Below are 21,535 nucleotides of genomic sequence, written 5' to 3'. Positions count from 1 at the left end.
TCTCTCTTCTTCACAAGTCATCTGGAATAGAACCAATAAACTTTGCTTCATGGTTTTTAAAGACTGGCACCAGAAATGTTTTACAAAAGATCCAAAAAGAGAAGAGACCCCTCAGGCCACAGCTGGGGAAATTGTTATTTTTCTTTTCTTTCCTTTTCATGAAATTTCAGTTTACTTTATACAGTGTTTTGTTAGGCTCAGTTGCTCTCTTTCTTGCTTAGTGCTAGCTGTACGCTGACTGACTTGTGTAATACATCTGTTCTTCACATCTGATGTCCTGTGGTTCCAACGTGTCAAGATGATGCTTATCAAAAAGCGGGAAAAGTCTGAGGCCAGCAGAGCTTCTCTAAACAGGAAGAATTAGGGTCCAGTGCAAACACTGGGATGTGGCATGAGCAGCACCTCTCCTGAATCTGTCAAACCAAGACAGGGGGAAAGTGCCTTCGTTACTTGCCTTTTTCGCAGTTTCTCTTCTAAGCATTTGCTATTTGCTCCACCAAGAGTTATAGTACTAAGCTAGATGGATCTTTGGTGAGACTCAGTTCTTGGGTAGCTCAGTGGTCTGGGAGATCTCCTGAGGTCCCCTCCTCCCTGAATTATCCTATGATCCTAAGTGCTGGGTCTCAGAGAAAGTATAAAGGGATTCCAGGTAAAGTGTTAAGGTAGGAATTTGGCCACATCACCTGGCGTAAAACACAGTGAGCCCCTGCAAATCTGCAGGGCAAGCTAAACTTTGGCCTTAAGCGCTTAGGCTGGCCGCCCCGTTTGCCCTGGCTTCTGCCTCTCAGGAAGCCTTTTCTTCAGGAGAATTTCTTCTTGCAACTTGCAGCCCCGTTGTTTTGCAGAGTGGGTTTTCCTGAATGGCAGTGGGAGAAAGCCCACCCCAGGGGGGTGGGATAAGGCACTGGCTTGTGTATGGCAGTGACAGCATGGGCTGGAGTGCCCAGACATCTCTGACATTTTGGTGCAAATTCCCAATTAATTTGATGTGTTCATTTCCAAGCCGTAAATTGTAAAGGATGCTCAATAGTTTCACCTTGCTGCTGGACTTCACCAGTGCAGATTTTTTTCTACCAACTTAATATTCTGGGAGCAGAGGGCTGGCTTGTTTTTCTTATCATTTCTTCTACTGTCATTTTTTATTTAGCATTTTGAATATTTTTAGCTGGAACCTGTGCTATTCTCTTCCATCTTGTTAGCCCTTCAAGAAGCTCTTTCAGCTCCAATAGAATATTCATTGATTTTCATTACAGTGGAGGGAAAAGAGAGAAAAAAAAAAAATATCCCTTGCTCTCCTCTCTCTTTTCGCCTCCTACCTGGATTATCTGGGGAGTAACCGCAGCTTTGAGAGCACATTATAAGTCAGTTCATCTCTTAGACTACTTTGCTTACACAATCTTGAGCCTGAGCAGTGATTAACTTCCTCTCTCTGAACAGATACAGTGTTTTATAAGACTCCTAATAAGTTGGCTAAAAGAATGCACCATGGGGCCTTTTCTCTTTTATCAGCAGTCACCAAACATTTGTCTTTTGTATTGTATTACAGTGTAGTAGCCGCGAATTTCACTCTCGACTGTGTGGGATTCCATGGCAAAATAGGGAAACGAGCCATTGGGGGAAGGTAAAAAGTCAGCATAAATCAAAAGAAAGTCTGGCTCCATTTGTATTTACAAGGAATTAATTGGTTTTAATTTCCTGTGCTTTGCACAATAATCTGTGTAATTCAAAACTTCTGCTCTTTCCCAAATTCCATCCCTGTGCCTGTCAGGGTCGGGGGGTTGCCATCAGGCATATGCCTGTGGGGAGAGTGAGAAAAAGAAAGGGTGAGCCCTACCATCTGAAACAGCGCAGAGCTTTTAATAAATCCTGTAAACATGTCAGGAATAAGCAAATTGAGAGTGGCAAGCAGTCGTAGAACGGCCCTGTTCATACATTGTTCCAGTATCTGATAGCAGATTTTTGTCTTGTGTTTGAAATACAATATTTTCTTTCTGGTAGAAATCTTTAGCTCCATTTTTTGAGTTGTTTTTGCAATCAGATAAGCCCTTGAAAAAGAGGTTTTGTTATTATTTGTTATTCTTATAATAATTCATTTATATTCCAAGAACATTTGGAGGTTTCATACGGGTGGGATCCCGTTTTGTTGTATGTAGTACAGTCATACAAAGGCTAGAATTTGATTTACTGTGGACCTACAGTAATATATAGGTGCCCTTTCCAAGGTGCAGACCAGAGATTAGAAGGTAAGTAATACTTGCTCGTGGCAGAGGATACCTCCAGGAGCCATCAGGACAGCTTTTCACTGCACTAGGAAGGTTGCAGTCTGCCTTGAGTGTCCTTTGGTGCATAACCATTGGTGGGCAATGACATGAGGCAGTTATGAGCAGCTGATGGCTCACCACATTGCCTCTGCCCATGACAAAACAGTCATCTGGCTTAAATGGGAACACTGGTGTCAAAACTGTGGTAGGCAAGATAGGCAGGAGACAGATTTTGTTTCAGCAAGAAACAGTAAAAAGGATTTACACGAAACAAAAATACTGGAGTCAGAGTTAGTCCGTGGCAATGGATAACACTGCTACTGCATTGCTACGGGAGTTCCTGCTGCCGTGAACAGCTTTAGGAGATCTTCAGTGGGACATTGACAGGACATCTGCAGGAAGAGCTCAGAGAGGCTTCAGGGCTGGCAGTGAATGATAAGGTTTCTCATCTCATTGGACCCCTTATATGGTTTGGTTTCAGCATGATGTTGAAACCCTGTTGACCCTTCACTGAAATGAATTCTGCTGGCAAAGAAATGATTTAAAAATAGATACCAGTGCTATTTCTAGCATCCGTGGGAGTTTGTGTGGGGGCTCTGCAGTGGAAGAACAAAATGGCTGTTGACATTATTCCATTGGGATAAATACATTTTTCTGAAATGAATGTGGTGGTGATGAAAGCACCAGACTGAAGTGAGGCATGTCCCCAGAAAGGAGGAGCAGCCCAGACAACACCTGATGAAGTTTCCCTGTGACACTCTGCCATGTCCTGACAAAACATTTCCCCCCTGACCTAGCGAAACAGGTTTTTGAGGGAAGAATAGAGTTTAGCCTCTGTAGCATCTTCACATTTCTTAACAAGGAGAAGTTAATTAAGCTTAGTTCAGCCAAAATGTTTGAAAGCAGCTCAGGATCCACTAGCTTGTTTGTCAGTAGGAGATGATGGGAAACCAGGTCTTTAAAATCAACAAATTGCTGAATTAATTGTGGAGTGCCACAACTAGCAGCTGCTTTGCAGAGAACAGAGCACTGTGGAGTGCTCCGAACATTTGCTAGATGTGTCTGAAGGCCCACACGTGGCTTGTGTGCTCTCTGACTCTAACTCAGCCTTTATCTCAGCTTTTAGGTTCAATCTGCATAAAATGAATCAGCCTGGCAATTGTAAAGTGACCTGCTTAGAGCCTTGTGCTTTTGGACTTTCCCAGTTTGGTACCTCACAAACTGTCCCCGAATGTCCCTCCAGCACAGAGATGAGAGGCGACTCCTGATGACAGTAACCTGGCAGTCGCTGAGCCTCCTCCAAGTGCACCCAGTAGAAGACAGTGGGTTTTTCCCTCTGTGAGGCGGACCTTCCGCAGCAGCTCTTACAGCAGCCTGGCCACTTGTTGGAGTAATACCCATTACTCAGCAGAGGACCATCATGTGCAGAAACCCAGCAGCAGGTCACTCTGCTGCTATTTTACCACTGCAACGTGACCTACTTTAGGATCAGGATGGCCACATTTAGAAAGATTTCATTTCTTTGTAATCCAGAAACAGCACTATTTTTAAATGCAGCACTTCTAAAAGTCGGTCATGCTCGTTCAGCATCTGCCTCTTCCCCGGAATGGCACAGACTCACAGTCTTTTCTTCCCAGGCAAGAATATATCTGTCTTGCCAAGCCCTCTTCACCTCCTGGTCTGTTTTGGGGGAAACATTTCCACCACAACCACCGTCAGTAATTTTGGCCAGTGATCCATTTCCTTCATAATTAAAATTGCATGATTAAAATATTTGTGTCTCCAAACATTGCTAGATTGATCTTAAAATAAAAAATCTGAAATAGTAGTTCACTGTGGGGAAAAAAAAGCCCTACATAACTTTATTATTAAAATAAAACGTAGTTGTGAAAGGTGCATGGATTGATCTAACCATTTGAATCTGACCTTATGCTGGTTGCTTATTTAGTTGCTGCAGCACCGGTTTTAGTCACCAAGTATTACAAAGTCCCATGAATAGCTCGGGAACTTACGGCTCTGAGTAACCCATCCAAATATAACAGCTGGCAGATTTCAGAGCAGAAACAAACCCAACACCCAAGACTCAACACTTGGAAGTGGTGAAGTGTAAAATTAATAGCTGGTCTTCAGCCTACCTTGGACATAGGATCATAGAATGGTTAGAGTTGGAAGGGACCTTAAAGATCACCTAGTTCCACCCCCCCTGCCCTGGGCAGGGACACGTCCCACAAGACCAGGTTGCCTAAACATCTTGAGGACTTCTTATGTCTGAGCTGTATCTCTCAAAATTGCACCTTGAAGGGCTTTTTCCTAAGTAAATAAGAGTTAGGGCTTTGGAAAATGTCTTTTAGAGGCTTAAACCCTCTTCTGCCTCCTTAAGGCATTGGGATAGTACAAAGAAGATGTAAATGGAGGAGAAATCTTTCCCTCATATGGCACCACCTTCATTATTGTTGGATAGCATTTTTCATATTAGCACTTCTGTGTAATATGAATGGTAACAATGTTTGGTGAGCCCTTTTTTGGTTAGCCCGATTTGAAATGTGCGGAATTACTTTAGGGCAATGGAGTCAAACAACACAGGACACAAGAGGGGCAGAGGAGTGCAGAGCACTGCCACGAGCGAGCTTTGCCCTCAGAACTTGCTTCATGGGGAAGAAGCCAAGTAGTGAGAATCAGACATTTACATTCCAGGACACTTCTGCTCTCTTTGTTCTAAAAATTGTTATTTTGATGTAAATTCTACCAGCCAACATCCACTCATCCAGAAAGCAAGCACAGAAATGATTCAGTTTGTTCTGGTTAAGCACTTGAACAAGGCTGTCCCTGGACTCTTCTCTTTTTTTAAACTCCCATCTCTCCTAAAAGCATTATGTAGGTCTTGATCTCACTACTAAAGAATTTCTGTGTTGAAAGGTTAAGCAGATATTTGTTTGGATTTGTGTTCTTTGGAGAAATAGCATGTCCACCTCCTCCCTCCTTAAAGGGCACTGGAAAGGCTAATTGCTCAGGCAGGGATCCAATGTCACAACAACTCCCGGTGATACCAGCCCTGGATTAGGCCTTGCTCATCTTTGCTATGTCTGGTGACTTAATTGGAGATCAACCCTTCTCCTGAGTCAGGGAGAGGCTTCAGGCCTTTGGAAGACTACAAAGAACCGAGCTTTTGCTGGAGGTTTCATGAGGACAGCGCTCAAATGTCATGAGTGTTGCTTTAAGACATAGGCAGCTAGACTGAGGGCCTGCATCTGCAGCTCGGAAAGGGCAAAGGGGGCATCAGGTCTGATACTGGACATGTCAAACTCAGCTGGGCACTGACACAGGACCCGACCTTCCATGTGGTGAAGAGCCTGGGACTGTCTGATTGGGAGTGCTCTGAAAACACAACACGCAGGGATTCCCAGAAGTTCTAACGAGCACTCACCAGCCATGTAAAACTTTAAGGTAAATCAGATCATCAACATCTGGTTCTTGTGTAGTTTACCTGAGACGTAGAACTCAATGCTCCTCTCTTCTTCGCCGATCTTGTTTGAAGCCACACAGTAATAGATTCCTGATGCACTGCTGTTTTCCATAGTTAGCGTGCTCACAATCTGCCAAGCAAAGAGAGAAAAAGTAAAGGCTTTGAGCGTAGTGTGGGCTTAGCAGAGAGGCTCGAGAGTAGTGGGTAAGTATATGTTTTATGGTAGAAAAACAGTTACAGAGGAGTTTCTAGTAATGAGTGAAGCTCACAGACAAGTGCTTCTATTAGGTTTTCGGTCTCTCATCTCACATCACCTCAGCCCAGTAATTCTCTTCCTTCCTCATTCCTAAATCTTCCCCTTCTTTTCTTCCTGTCTCCCCCATGAAAAACAGGGCTCCCCTTTGACACACTGACAAGGGAAGGACCTGGAAGATTCATCTACGACCCTGGAAAGGAAACCCCACATCCATCTATTTTCTTTCCTGCTTTTCAGTCATGGTTTCTGTGGGCAAGAGGACACCCACATTTGCATGGGAAGCAGGTCATTCGTTCGGATGTGGTATAAAGAATATTGCAGGATTTTGCTTTGCTATAACCCCAGAGGGATGTGGCCCCTCTGGGTCCCAGCTCACTCTTAGAAATTGTGCTTGGAAGTCCCTCGATTCCATAACCCTTTCCCAGAGCCTTACCAGGACTTGCGCGGTAAGGAAGGAAGCTCTGGAGAAGCTGCCTGTGCTAAGACACTTGGCAAATGCAGAAAGAAAGGGAGGATGATGGAGAAGAAGGAAGGAACAATTGTCCCGAGATTCCCCACGTAGAAAAAGGAAGCGGTTCGTTTATTCATGGGGCTGAACTCAAACACATCCTTAAGAACTTGTGTTCCTTAAACATCCTCAGGCCCTGCTTCTGTATAGGGCCTTCTTAATGAGGAGCCAGCTGTTTGGCATTCATAGAATGGTTTAGGTTGGAAAGAACCTTGAAGATCATCGAGTTCTAACCCCCCTGCCATAGACAGGGTCACTTCCCACTAGACCAGGTTGCCCACTCCCCTGTCCCCATCATGATGCAGCATCACAAGCTCATGGAGGACTATCCACAGGTCATGCCTTTAATTATTTCTGGTACTTCCTTTGGGCTACTAGCAAGAAAGCAGGGTCTAACCCACCAAGACAGAGATGTTCTCGCAAGATTACTTTGCTTCCCCTGCAGCCATTCACCTGAGGAACTCTGAGCCCGCACATTTGGAACAAATATCACTTTCTTTGCTGTCCTCTCTAAGGACTTTGAGAATCAAAATTTATAACACCCTCTGGCCCTTTGTCCTTATCTCCAGAGAGCGCTTTGAAGTGCACAAAAGCATCTCTGGACTTTCTTTTTAATATCCTAAACTAAACTCACACAAGACATTCCTTTACTGCTCATAAAGCTGCACCATGAATGTGTCTATAGCTGTGCGGGATATATTTTCAGAGAATTATTTAAGATTTTCTGAGCTTTGGCACTTATAATCCTGTAGGGAAATGAGTTTCAAAGGTTTTGATCCCATGTGCATTTTACATTCTGATGGGGAACATTTTCAGCAGAATAATGGGTAAGAGGAAAAGTATCTACTTTTCATGGGCACCAAACAGAGAAATTAACCAAGAATAGGGACAACCCAAATTTAGGGGTGAAAACAGGAGACCAGCAAACCCAGCTCCCTCTGCTGTCCACCAAAGAAAGAGCTGTGCAGTTCTGATTTATTTATGACATGAAAATAGCTCTAACATGGATATAAAATCACCCAAAGAAGCAGTCTGCTCCTCCTCCTTTGTCCATTCCTGTAGCAGTGGCCCTAATGCCACTGGTTATTAACAGGCACATGGTCAGAGCACTGCCCCTGACTTCAAGCAGTAGACGCTGCCTTTTGGATTACTGCTGAATCAGGACCAAGATCTTTCTTCTCATGGTTACTGGATCTTAGAATTTTATATTTGGGAATAGAAAAAGCCAATATGAATGTATGTGCTGAGGACAGAAGGGGATAAATTTGGACAGCTATTTAACAGCTATTAGTCTTGCTAAGTGACAGCTCTAGATGGGGAGTCAAGGATAATACTGTAGAGCCAGTTAAAATCATAAAGGGGAATGTAATTATCCATTTTGGAATACGTCCAAAGTGTTAGGGGTGACACTGTGACTCTTCTAAAAGATGTTGCAATGCCTCAAGCTGCATTTGGTGGCCCAGAGGTAAACGCAGACGTACGCTCACAAACACACACAGATGCTAACGTCTCTAACTACATAACTCAAGAAAAGTCTGACATGGTAGTGCGGGGAAAAAAAGAGCAAATAGCTATACTGAGACCTCATCTCAGCTAATCTCACTTGTGTCTAGATGTGAAGGTGAAAAAGATGTTAAAATGATGGTGGGAAACAATGTGGGGATAAATTTGTGAGAAAAAGATACTGAGGAAAAAAGAAAAAGTAATGTTCTTGTTTGTATTCTCAAAATCCCTGTTGTGCACTTGGATACCAGTTTGCTACACACCTGAGCACAGGACAGAATGCACTTTACCGTCTTATCTTAGAACTAGCACCACCCAGAGTCCTCCAAAATGCGACTTTTAAACCACCAGCATCCAGCAGAGAAATATATGTGATTTCAGAGCTGGAAATGAAGGATTTTAAGTGATTTTCTTGTAATAAGATGAATCCCTTGAAATCATTACTCATCAGCTTTTCACTCTAGCTGTGTGCTCCCAGGTAAATCCCTGAGATTGGGAGACCAATTATATTTCCAGCATCTTAAATAAAGTTCTCAGTGGCCAAACGAACCTAATCCTATTTTAGTCTTCAGCAGAGTGATGCTTTGGAACTCTAACATGATATACCAAAGGGCATCCAAATCCTCCTTCCCTCTATGAGACCGTATAGTTTTGTCAGTTACCAAAAGGAAGCCGAAAGAAACATTTAGGAAGCCCACGGTGGTATCTGCTTTTTGAAGTACCTGTCGATCAAGGAGATCCCATTGAAATCAATCAAGGAGACCCCATTGAAAAGTCACCCCTATTAACCCAGATGTTAAACCCCACAATGCTGATGTTTTGGCAGTTGTTCATAGCCTATTACTGTAGGCAAGCCGAGTTGAACAAACTTGAAAATTTGAAATTTGTCTGTACTTGGTCATAGTGGCAGGCAGGGATCAGGATTTTGTTCTAAATGCCATCCCTATGCCTTCATGCAACCATTTCAAGGGAAGTCTGCAAAAAGAATCTGAATGAGAAAATGGTTTGAACTCGAGCAACCAGACGTAGGAATCTTTTCCCATTATTAACAGTGAAAACTGTTAGCAGACTTCTCTCTCAGTGGAGTGACACAGTCTCAGCGTTTGGGGACTTTTAGTATAGAGTGGAAAAAATTCCGAGGGGATAATCTACTTAGTGTGCTTAGTCCATGCACCTGGCAAAGTATTTTCCATTCCTGGAATCAGAGCCAGGATAGAAAAATCTGAGACATGTTGGCATTTGCCACATGTAGACTCGTGAAATAGCAGAAAGACCTTAGCAGCACGAGCCCGTTGGTGGTCTCCTGTCTGACCTCTTACTCAAAGCAGGGCTCACATCAAAGCTGTTCCTCATGCCTTCGACTCAAAAAACTGCTCCCAGACGCAGCACCGTACTTTCTGCTAAGCCTAAACAACAACGCTGATGTGAAATCTGCAATTGCCTTGAAACATTCTACCTCTTCAGTGAAATTACTATTCAGGAACTATTTCTGGCCTGGAAGTTTGGACTTTTTAGTTTACCTTCCACGGGATGTCCTAGTCAAGAGCAGTTCAGACTAAATGACGCATTAACCCTTGTCAATGTACTCCAGCCACAAGCGGTAGCACAAACTGTGTTGCTGTTCAGTCCTTAGCTTCTGTACAGACTGCGCTGGAACCAATGGTAATTAATAACAAATTATTGGCATGTAATGTCTAGACATCTTCCTAGTGGGAGCTGGACTGAGATCCTGTGAGTTCACTGCATACCAAACACCAAACATCCTTCGGACCAATTTTGATTGCCTGTGTTGAATTTGGAAGTAAAGGGCTCCATTTCCTATTATTTAACCTAAAGGCCACCCAATACTGTGAGCCCAAAGAGGGTTTATCAGCTAATAAATAATTACTATAAAAGAATAAATGAAGTTAAAACTCAATAAGAAAAGAAATAAAATGACTGATCTCTGAAGAACAACCATGACAAGTAAATAGACATTGCTGCTGGGAAAACCCATAATGGAATAGCTCAATAAAGTCCATATGTCTTGCACTGTAATGTTCCCAAACTGATAAAACAAGCTATTTTAGAAGCAGCCAAATAACATTCCACAGCCATATACCATGAGTGTTTTAAGACATCTTGTAGTAAGGACAGAGCAGCAAGACCTTTTTTTTAAGCTGGAGCCAGCATGAATTAATATATCTTGTTATTCCTTGCTTTCTCTTTCCTTTGTCTAATCCCTCCTTCCAACGGCTTTAGTTCACAATTCTTCTCTCTTTCACTTCGTTAGCTGTATGTGGGCGAGGATGAGGAGTAGAAAAAGTGGGTGGAAAACTTCTCGGCTGTCTAACTCTGGCAGAACTGGGGTGGAGGTGGCTAGAGGGAGATGAAATTATAGGAACTTCACCGGAGACCCCGCAAAGAAAATATTCAGCTAACTCCCAATCCATCTACTTGAATGGCACAGAATAGCACTTATTTTTATAGCCTGACAATTCTGATCCATAATCTTAGCTCATTCATTCAAAACATGCTAAAGGATGGACTGAGGACAAGTGATAAGAGAAGTCTGTGAGTTGACGGAGAAGTTCTAAGGTTTGCTCTCATCTCTGGCAGTGGGCCTTTCTCTCCCTGTAAAATGAGAACAATCATTCCCTTCCTCATGGAGTATGGCAGAACTGGTGGTAGTACTGTGTGGGCAGGAAAGGTGCCAGACAGGGCAGAAACTGGGCAGAACTGGAGGTCTGAGGTGCCTCTGGAGGAACTGGTGTACATTTCTAGTATGGACGGACTGATGGCACTCTGGCCCTGGGGCAGGTGGGTAGGTGCTGGCTAGCCATGAGCAATTACCATCCCCACACTTCTTCCTCACACCCAGTGATTGCAGCTAATGAATTGAAGAGGGTAGGGAAGACAGAGGGCCATTTCTTATGTGCCTGCTGCTAGCCAGGCTCTCTTAAGAAGCTGTGCCAAGGGTGGCATAGTAGTCCCTGTGCTCCTGTGCTTGGGTAGTGCCTGAAACATCTGGGTTAGTCTCCCAGAGCATGGATGCTTTGTTCAAAAACCCAGCCGCGTGACTGTTCACCTTCCCCTGCCGGAGACCAACGTGACAAGGCTTCTGGGAGCTCACTGAAACGGGCACCCACGCAGGGTGACAGATTTAAACAGCTCTACTGAGTTGCATCCCACTATTCTAACGTAGTCTTTTTGTTCCTTCAGGACGTTTAAACCTTGCATTTTGGGGTCAATTTTCTTAAGTGGTTATGATTTCACCAGCAAAAGAGACGTATGAGTTTCATTGCAGAAACATCCACATGGCCAGGCCGCTCTCTCATATATACATGAAAGGGAGAAAAGAGATGAAAAGAAACCCCCAATGAGAACCGAACTATGTATGGATCTTGCTATTCTTTTCTGCTATGTCCTGTTCTCCCAAGCTCAAACCAGTATGTTCCGTTTACTAACAGGAAAGAAAATAAAATAGCGACCTAGCTCCCTTGCAACTTGAAGAGGAAATTTGGGCAATTCCTGCAATCGTGGCTGTTTCACCTGGTGCAAAAAAGCACCCTTCAGAGGTAGCTACACAACAGTTTAAATCACAAAGTGGAAAGTTCAATATTGACTCAGAACCACCAGGAAAATTAAATTAGCATGATGCAGTTGCCTCAACCACTCTTTGACCAAAACTTCAGTGAAGTAGATCATACCATTAATGATAACCACATGCTTTTCTTTACGAATGAGACTCAGCCTTTAGAAGACAGGAGGGGGTAAAATTTACTTCTCTATCTGTGGAATAATAATGGAGAAATCATTATGATGAGGATGACAAGAGCCCTCAATTTTACGTGCTGCTTTTGTCAAATAGATGTCTAAAGCGTCAGTGGTCTGCTGGAAAAATCCTTGCTTGCTGCCGTGCAAGCTAGCTTTTGAGTTAGATTCGGGATCTGGTAATTTCTGGGGGTTTGTTCCCATAGTCTTAGCAGCTCTAAAAAGTTAATGCATTTTTTCATATGTCGCTGAACCAACATATATTGCTACAGTTCTTCGAGGGTGAACTCCAGGGATGCTGAGAAATCTTAGAGACTGGGTAAATGCCACCTTCTGCTCGGAGGCTCCAGCTATCATTGGACAGGCTCAAATCACACAGGAAAAATAACCAATCTCGGCTAATCCCAGCTTCATCACACAGTCAATAAAAGCCAAGCTCAGTCAGCCTCCAACATCTTTATTATTTCATCTGGCTAGTCAATGCAGATGAATTACTTGCTAGGACATGGTGGGAATGGATTGGGCTGTTTCCTGTCTATTACATTTCTGGTGGGAATAACGACTGATAAAACACAAGGAAAAGTCTGAAGGCTACAAGTTTTCATCAGTGTCTGTTTTTGAATTATAGTCTATTATCTAAAGACTCCACTTAACACAGATAGCCTTGGACTTCAGAAAGGGGGAGGGAGAGGAATTGTCTGCTAATGTAAGCAGGGAGACAAAGTGCTGAAACCTGAGATTCATGAAATCTAGTTTTATTAATTTGAATAAATCTTAATCGGGACATAAAAATCATTAGGAAACACCTCAGAATGTGTGTTTCAACCAGTGGATCAGCAGGAGATGAAAATAATGACTATACTATAAATTGTAAAATTATGTGACTTGTAAAGAAGTATTTTTATGACACTTTAATAATGAAATATGCAAAAGCTTAAGTTAAAGGGTTGTAGGCTGAGCATTTGGGCCTGTCTAAAAATGAACACTTCAGGATGCCTGGAGTCTACCGAAAGAGCAGAGCTGGCTGTGCAGGGCAGAGCGAGGAGCAGCCTCCGGGCTGTCTGTGGTGCTCAGGGTGAGAGCAGCAGCAGAGCCCTTAGGGAACAAGAGGAGTCCTTTTGAGGACTGCGTGAAGTCCTTCTAACTGAGGTTCTCTCACGATCCTCATCTCCACAGAGCAGTTGTGCCTCCCTTCTCCTCGCATTCTAGTGTCCATCATGTTTTACAGGCAGGAATCTCAGGCAGCTGGTGATGTCCGGGCTGACCCGTGGGTCAGTGCTATGGTGTCCTCTGCGGGAGTGGAGCACTATTTCTCCTCTGAGTGCTGTACCTGGACATTGCTGCACCTTTTCTTTCTAGGGAAATTAGGTGATAGGGGAAAGCTAGGAAGTCCCTAATCATGCACCAGCGTAGACTGAGGATGTGTGTGGAGTGGCCCACTGGGTCCAGGAGCTCTGTGGCATTCCTGGAGCACCTCATTCAAAGACTGCAGCCAAATCCCATCCTAAGTCCACTAGCAGACTAAAATTTCACCCAGTTGCATACTTGCCGCAGCAAAGTTGGTAAAAGAAGAAATTAGAGTGGTGTACGTATGCATAAAATAAAGAAAAATGTTTCTAATTTTGTGTTAATTGATGTGTCTCACTATCCCAGCATGTGGGACGATTCAGCAACCAACAGATATTTTTTGGGTAACAGCAATTGTAAAACTCTTCGCTTTTATATGGGGACTAACATAACTTTAAGACTAATCATCAGACATAAACTGAGCTCTTGGACACCAGATCATATATTTAGACAGACTGTATATATGGAAACAGTAGCCATGAGAGCAGCAAAACCCTTGTCAGTCCATGCAGCAACCAGAAAGTCTTAGAAAAGGAAGAAACCTTGTAGGTACATGTCATTGACCTCCATTTCTTACCAGTTGTTAGCACTTTTTAGGTAGTTGCTTTTGCCTAAGATCTGAAATTCATAAAGAATACATTAAAAACAGAGCTTAAGGGGCACTACGCCATCTAAATAAATCCAATTTATAAATATCTTCCAGCAAGGGGAAAACTCAGGAATGAAATGCGAACACTGATTTTCTCCTTCCCAGCCCAACCTCCATGTTTTCAGAGCTCTGTTTTAGATTACGTTTTGAGCTGGAAAGTCTCCATGAGAAAGAGCAGATGGCTAAGGCACTGATCCTGCCAGATGCTGATTTAGTCTGGACCCAATCCAGAAGAGCACTTTAGCTTTGTGCTTAACTTTAAGCATGGGAGTAGCCCAAGAATTACCATATGCTTAAATATATACCAGGATACAATCTACAGCATTCAGCACCTTGCAGGATGAGGCACTAAACTATCATCTGGAGCATCTACCTTGAAACCTGTAGCTGCAAACCCACTCCTACAGCCACAAACCTCTATGAATCCAACAGAGGTAAAACAACTGTCTGAGCCAGACCACAGCATCTTCTGCAAGGCATAGCCAGAAGGCTCTGAATCCACAGCAGAACAGCTGCAGCGATTTCTCAAGGATTAGCATAGACCTGTGTAAACAGTATCACTCAGCATCACCACAGGTACCTCTTTGCAGTTGACGCAGGAAGTGCACTCCCGGTGCTGTTTGGAAGGGGAAGCAGGAAGGAAAGTGTAGAAGGAAGGAGGTCTTCCCACCTTCATTGGCTCGGTAACACGGTTGGCAACCCGAATGGGTAAAGAAATGTTGAGAACTCCAGCTGAAACAGGCAGGTACTGCAGGCACATATGCACTCTGAAAATCAGGGCAGCTATCTCTGGCCACCGTAGGCCTCTTAAATCACACATAGAATGATTGAATCATAGAATGGGTTAGGTTGGAAGGGACCTTAAAGATCATCTAGTTCCAACCCTCCTGCCATGGGCAGCTGTTTAACTCCTACTGGGAGAGCAGGCAAGGTTGGGCAATACAAAGTGCCCTCTGAGTGCTAAGCATTTTAATGAACGTAGAGTTCTTATCAGTTGTAGGCGCTTCACAGGACCCCTCTTGCACCAAACCAGTCTCACACTTTCTCAAGACTGAGGGAGACAGAGAGGTTTTTGACCCAAAAGTCTTTGGGGAGTTTTAAACAGGGTATGTGACATCATTGCCAGAATCCCGATATTTATAAACAGCAGAGATCTGAAAATGATCCCAGGGCTGTGGAATTTAAAGCATGCTAACAACCCACAGCAGCTTGGGAACTGCAGGGAGAGAGCTCCGTGTGAGCACAGAGTCCCCTCCATAAAGCCCACTGCTATTCCATGACGTCACTGCTCAGATTTTCATCAGACACATACCTTTCTTTTATCCCCATGCTTCACGGTTATGTTTTCAATGCTTCTGATCTTGTTGCCTATGACCATGTTCTCCTGAACCACAATTTTTTGCCCAGCAGGGTTGCATCTGGAGGTAGAAAAAGCAAAAGTGGTGTTCAGGAACCTGACTCAGTGCAGATAACCCAGGGAGGCATTATTAAAGAGAGAGAATGTCATTCTTAGACAATAGTTTTAGGTATTAAAAACTCTTAAAAGCTATTGCTGCTGAAGTTTTCGTTACCTCTTCGTGAAAGTACTGTATTCCTTCATCGCAACATTGCAAAATTATTTATGAAGCACCTTGACAGCGATAGACAAAGATCAGCATATGACCAACAAGGAAACACCCCAAACTTTCTGAAGATTGAAAACAGAAAATACTACAACTAAGTAAATCATGTGAGTTTAATCTGGCTAATATGAGTTATACTCCAACTCAATGCAGTTGTGGCTTTTATAAGTGCTCTTTTAGAACCTGCAGTGCATTTCAAAATGCAAAACACCAGTCATTCAAAACTGTGGGCAGGTGAATGTTGCTGAGCATGTCGGTCTATCTGCTTGGCTTTTCAATATGAAGTGCAGGCAAATACTGGGCTAACTATAGCAGAAGGGTCCTTTAATATTGCATGTTCCCCAGAAGATAGCCATGTCTCTGTCAGTTAGCAGTCTTCATTTTTGAATTATGGGCCAAGAGCAGTGTATGTAGCACATCATGCGGAAATGTATATCTGCACCATCCAAGGAAAAAGGCTTTTCTGTCTTCTTTAACTACAACCCTTGGAAAAAATAAGCAGAGACGTGGGCCTTGTCATGCTTAGGAGCGCAAAGGCTTCAGCAAGGCTGGAGCTCTGGGCGTCCTGGCTGAGGGCGCTGCCAGCTCTGCAGCTCCAGGAAGCCTTTCCTTTTACGTTGCCAGTTCAGCTCCAGTGCAGCATGGCTGGGTGTTACAAACTGTGACCCCGTGATGGCAAGTTAGTGACATCAGTTCCACAACTAGGTGCAATTGCACCTTGCACAAGTCATCATGGAGCATGACGGGAACATGTCCTTATTGCCTCCTCTGCCTCAGCAGAGGCACCGCACTTCCCATGGCCCGTCCCAGTGGCCTCTCAGCCCACTGCAGCCCATTAGGATTATAGGAGGTAAAATGAATATGGACTTCTGTAGGTGATGACCAAAGGCTGATGCTGCAGAAAACTAATCCATAAATCAGCTGTGCCTTTGCCAAATCCACACAAGATGCACGGCTAACACCCTGGGTCAAGGGAGGGTTTATAGTTCTCCAAAAGCCTAATTAGATGTCTTGAGTGACTTCCTGCAAGGCACAATTCTGTCTTGAGGATGAAGGGAAAAAAACTCAAAGGAAGCAAATCACATCACAGCTATAAGGAACAATGATAGTGTTTTGGGATTCAAAGTGCACTAGTGAGGAGGGGGGAGAGAAAGAGAGAGAGAGAGGAAGTGAGACAACAGAAGGAAATGGGGTCTGTGTCATTTCCCACAGGAATCCTCCTACAGCTTCTGCTGGAAAAAGATAAGGCTGCCCCGGAGGCCAGAAGAGGTAGACGCCACTCTGCAATTGTATTTAAATTGATAAGATCAGAGAGTCAGAGAGCTGGAACAAGGGTTACATGAGGTCTTTTGCCACCAGGTCACTGGTTTGAATCTGGCTTAATTCGGCATTCATGACCAATTCTTTCTCCCTAGACAGAAAGATCTGGAAAAGATTTCAGGTCATCTCTGTGGCTTTCCTACGGAATGCATAACCTGTTTCCTTATGGTGTTTCCATTCTGCTCGTGCTGAACACCTCTGAGGCAGCAGCTTGTGTGCCTTCTGCTGACGTGCGATGCCAACAGCCCTACCTAAGCCTACAAATCTCTGCCGCTTTATTCCTGCAGGAACAGTGTAACTACCTAAATGAGGTAACAGGCTACTTCCCTTGTGGAGGGACACCAAGTCACTTTTTAGACCCAACCTGAGACCAGATCACCCACCATCACTGTGACTGCTGTAGCAGAGAACCTGGGAAAGGAGCTTCTTGTAGTGATTTTTCCCTGTCTCATGGCTTGCCATTCACAGATTTGGAAAAGCATTGAAATGGTGAGAAAATAAGGAACCACCCAGCAATTTTCTCCCTTGCTTCCTAGACCTGCCTTCATTTTTTTTATGGATGGAAAACCTGACTTCAGCCCTTTCGTTGCAGGGAAGACTTGAAGTGCAGTCAGAAATGTTATACGTGCCTCCTGTATGTCTCCTGGGGCTACCAGGGGAAGCATTCAGACCTCTCTCTATAGATCACCCTGCTCGTAGAATAGCAGAAGCAAAGAAAATGTCTACTTGTATAAGGCGAATCTCGAAAGGCATCTTGTGTTTTGACTTGCCTCATTCCTCTCTGACAGTTTTGACCCAGTGACTTGCTTCTGTGTCTTCACACCTCCGGCTGCCTCCAGACTTTAGCAAAGAAGGGCCCTCAGGAAGGCGTGAAGGCTTGGCTCCCTTTTCCAGCTTCTGCAACGCAGATGCTGCCACAGGAGCCCATGCTCAGTGTGCACTAGTGAAGACAGCCCTTAGGAAGTGGCATAAATTCCGTATGGCAACTAAATGAAGCCAAGCCTTTCGCAGGTTTGTCTGACAATAGCTCTTACCGGGGAAAAAAAGTGTGTTACCTCTACACAGGAAGCATCTGTCTGCTTTTAATTTGTCAACCATGTAGGCTGCATCCAAGAGGTGTAAGAAAAGATCTCGGTAGGTCAGAGGGACATTGCTGGTCAAGTTAAAGAAAATTCAAGGCTGATCTTTAGTCACTTTAAACTTATTTGACACAATTCTGATAATACAGAAGGTGCTTGTAACTCCAAAAAGATCATACACAATTAGATGTCTGCTGGGTTCATAACCCTTGAGATCTTTAGGTGGGGAATCACTGCTTGTGATTTTAACTAAGGTAAAAAAGATGTACTGGAAAGAAAAATTGACTTGAGACTATCAAACTGTTTTGCAACATGTGTAGGAATGTCCACTTACAGCATGTCTGTGAGGCTGCAGGGCTGCCACTTCCACTCAATCTTCGGATCAGGATTCCCACTTACAGTGCACTGGATTTTGTGTTTGCTTCTTAATTCCACCCGCTCAATCTTATCAAAATCAGTTTCCTTTTCATAGATTTTGGGTCTCTCTAAAGCAAGAAAAAAAAAAAAAAAGGCAAGTGAGCAAATTTACATCCACAGTCATGGTCCTGTTTCCGTCAAAGGTTTTGAAACTTTTGGCTGTGATCACTAAGCGATGATTTAGCGAGGCTACGGAAGTTGCGGGGAAATTACCGGCAGTACTGAAAGTATACATTCACAGAAACATGGGTATTAATTGTGGTGTTTCACACACACATTGACGTGCTACCATATTCGTCCTAATTGCTTTCAAATGTTGTCGTGGACCTGCTATACTTCTGGAAAATCTATGCCATGAAACTTCTATTGGTCTGTTAGTCTATGTACCGTGGGCAAGGTAGCATTTGACTTCTGATGTCAACTCCTGAGAGGAACCTTATCAAACAGCTGCTGTTCGACAAGATTGTTACCATTGTGCAGGTTCTCTCCAGGGTTTTGGAAAAAAAGTCTTTTTGATCTCAAAACTTTGCTTTCCTTTTCTGTTTACGTGTAACGTGCACTGGATGACGGGGTGAAGAAAGCAAGGAAGAAGCGGTGGGGAGAAAACACTTGTAGAGTAATGCCAAGGAATTCTCACCAACAGCAAAAGCATTCAAAATGTCACTGCGTTATTCACATCTGGAGGGGTTGCAAGATCACACCCTTGGACTGGAAATCTCTCAAGTACAAACTTTTGTGTGACACTTTCAGGGTTGCTTGTTGCCAGCAGGAAAGAAATGCTTTGTCCCATCTACTTCCAGCTCCCACGGGAATGTGCAAAAATGAGAAATAATGCTAAAAAATCCCCAAAGTGAACTGAACTTTTCCTAACCTCGGAGAGGGTGGGTTTGAGTTTGGGGTGAAAGCACAGGCTCTTCCCTTGTGCAGACAGCTCTGCCCATCCCTAGCCATATCTCTCTGCCTGCTTCTCATAACAGGAAATCAAACAGATTTATTGGTCGGGGTCCCTCTGTGGAACACCTCTGTGCAGCCAAGTGCGGCTGCTTTACACTGAGGGCTTTTGACAAGTTGGGAAGTGAATGTAGATTAGATTTCTATTTTTCGGGCTAACTTGTTTTTTCTGCTGTCAAGGAGGCCCCAGATATGTAAATATGAGCTACTGCCCACCTCATCAATCTTGAGCCCTTTCCCTCTTTTTTTTAATAGCTTTTTTTTCCCCTTCCAGCCTTCTACTCTTATGAGTGGGCTGACCAGGCTGATCCCGTATCTTGGTGGGATCCTCACTTTTCATTTCTCATGGCTGCCAGGTCAGACTCTGATCTCATCATATTGCCTGAAAATACATCAGCATTTCCTTCTCCACCACATGAAAGGAGTATTGACTGTAGGTGGTTCAGCCATACCCTAACTCCCATGCGATACTAAAACATCAGCTGCTTTAAAGAACCTTCATTAGGTCCTGATTAGCATTTCACTTGAAAAACCCAACTGACAGGCCTCACTTGGTTTTGCTCTTGTGTTCCCTTTGGCTTTTTTGATCCCCTTTGGTTGAGTCTTCTTTCCCCGTCTGCCTGCAGATGATGTTCTATCAAGCTCCAAAAATCCGCTCCTCACTCCTCTGTCCCTTCAGGCAGGGAGAGGGGTTGTCTTTCCTGAAGGAGGAGATGGCGAAGGGAGCAGACGGGAGAGTACTGCAGACTGTGGTGGTTAGGGCCTCTCGAACTCACATCCTCATCCGTAACATGGACACAGGGTTTCCTGCACCACAGCGCTCTGGGTGAGGGCTGATCAAGTGCTTTGACATTTGTGAGCAATTCACAGGACAAATTATTGGGACTAATGTTGAATTTCCTTGTAACTGGCATCTCATTTCCCATCAGTAAATTATTTCTGATCATAAAAATAATTTTGTAAAACTCCCTGGAGTGCAAAGTACATTTTTCTTTATCTTGGACATTCTTCTTTTCAGTCTCAAATCCTGTGTTCGGCATGTCTGGACTGACCTCAAAAGTGTGATTTTTACTTGGAGAAAGAGCCTCAAAGTTCAGTGTGAAAGGTTACTCAAGTGTTATGTGAAAGGTTATTCAAGTGTTATGTTTTCTTGGCTGTAAGAACAAAGCTTTACACACTTGGGGAGGGACACGTGTTTGTGTGGTTTTGTGTGCGTGAAGAGTATGGGGGGACAAGGTTTGATTACAATCTCTTCATATTAGGAGATTTTCTATACTCTTGGCGAAATGCTGAACAAGTTGACTGTCATTTAAATTATCCTTCTAAAAAAGAAATAACAATTTTAACTTGATCTTATTCAAGTAAGAACATACATGAGTGACGAATGAATTCTTAATTCCACAATTACTTTACTGCATGGCACTATTAAATATTACTTGAAACGTAAAATGAGTCAAAATGATTCATCAATTGAAATAATTATTATTTATGAGGCTTAAGCAATTATTTTCTTAAAACTTGAGAGGCTGGCTAAAAATGCCTCCCCATCATTTCTTTCACAGTGCCTGATAACACAGTTAGTGTGGGGTCGTAGCTTATTATGGGCATGACACTCAGAAATTGAAGCAATTTTAATAAGCTTCTCTCTCTTTTTCCCTGCGAAGGTTGTACTGGTGGTAGGTGTCATTCCGCAAACGACTCCTACTGTGGCGCTACCTCAGAAGGGACGAGGCCCTTCCGCGGCTTCGAACGTGCCCCCTTTGTGCTTGTAAGGTGTTGCAGGTGTGTGATGTGGAATGTGGGGTACTCCTATGGGGGATATTTTGGGGCTGAAAACTTTCCAAACCTCTGCACACTGTCATGGCCATTTTACCTCTCACTGTGCCCCTGAAGGCAACTGAAGCTTTTCCATTGACTTTGCTTGCCGCTGGGCCAAATCCTATTTACAGAAATTGCCTCCGTCAGTGATAGAAACAAGTTAACTGGCTTCTGCGGTGGGTACTGGCCTTTGAGATTTGCTCAGGCTGTAGCTGGCTCAGCGGGCTGGCATCCGCAGCAGTCTCGCCTGCGAAAAGGCTCTCCACATTAGCGTGATGAGGAGTTTTTAGCCTAAAGCCAGTGATTATCTTAGGTACACGTAGCAGTGTGTTTCTCAGATAACTCTCCCTCCTCCAAACAGTGCTTTGCTTTCTCTTTCATGTTTGCTTACTAAGCAGCATGATGGATTAGGCACAAACTCTTGTTTATCTTCGCTCGTGTTTAGGTGTGGGGTAAGGCGTGGGGTAGGAATCCATTCATAAGCACTGCCAAAATCCAAGTACATTTCTGGTTGCAACCTAAATTATGCATCTCTAGTGTGGATTTGATCAACGCACATACATTTGCATGTATATTGCTGATTTTTAA

The 21,535-nt window shown here is 43.7% G+C and overlaps 1 protein-coding gene across 1 annotated transcript in view; it reads right to left on the bottom strand.

Annotated features, from left to right (window-relative positions):
• Positions 1-21,535, bottom strand: part of LOC309675747 (vascular endothelial growth factor receptor kdr-like) — a 136,166-nt gene that overhangs the window by 39,534 nt on the left and 75,097 nt on the right. The window contains exons 10-12 of the mRNA XM_082488119.1: positions 18,096-18,246; positions 15,053-15,158; positions 5,746-5,854 (exon numbers count right to left, since the gene is read on the bottom strand). Of these exons, the coding sequence (XP_082344245.1) occupies positions 5,746-5,854; positions 15,053-15,158; positions 18,096-18,246 (366 nt within the window). The remainder of the gene's footprint in view (positions 1-5,745; positions 5,855-15,052; positions 15,159-18,095; positions 18,247-21,535) is intronic.

Source organism: Vanellus vanellus, assembly GCF_965231255.1.
Source record: "Vanellus vanellus genome assembly, chromosome: 10".
Taxonomy (NCBI): Eukaryota; Metazoa; Chordata; class Aves; order Charadriiformes; family Charadriidae; genus Vanellus; species Vanellus vanellus.
Note: the sequence above shows the minus strand (reverse complement) of the source record. Positions and strands in the feature narration are given on the sequence as shown.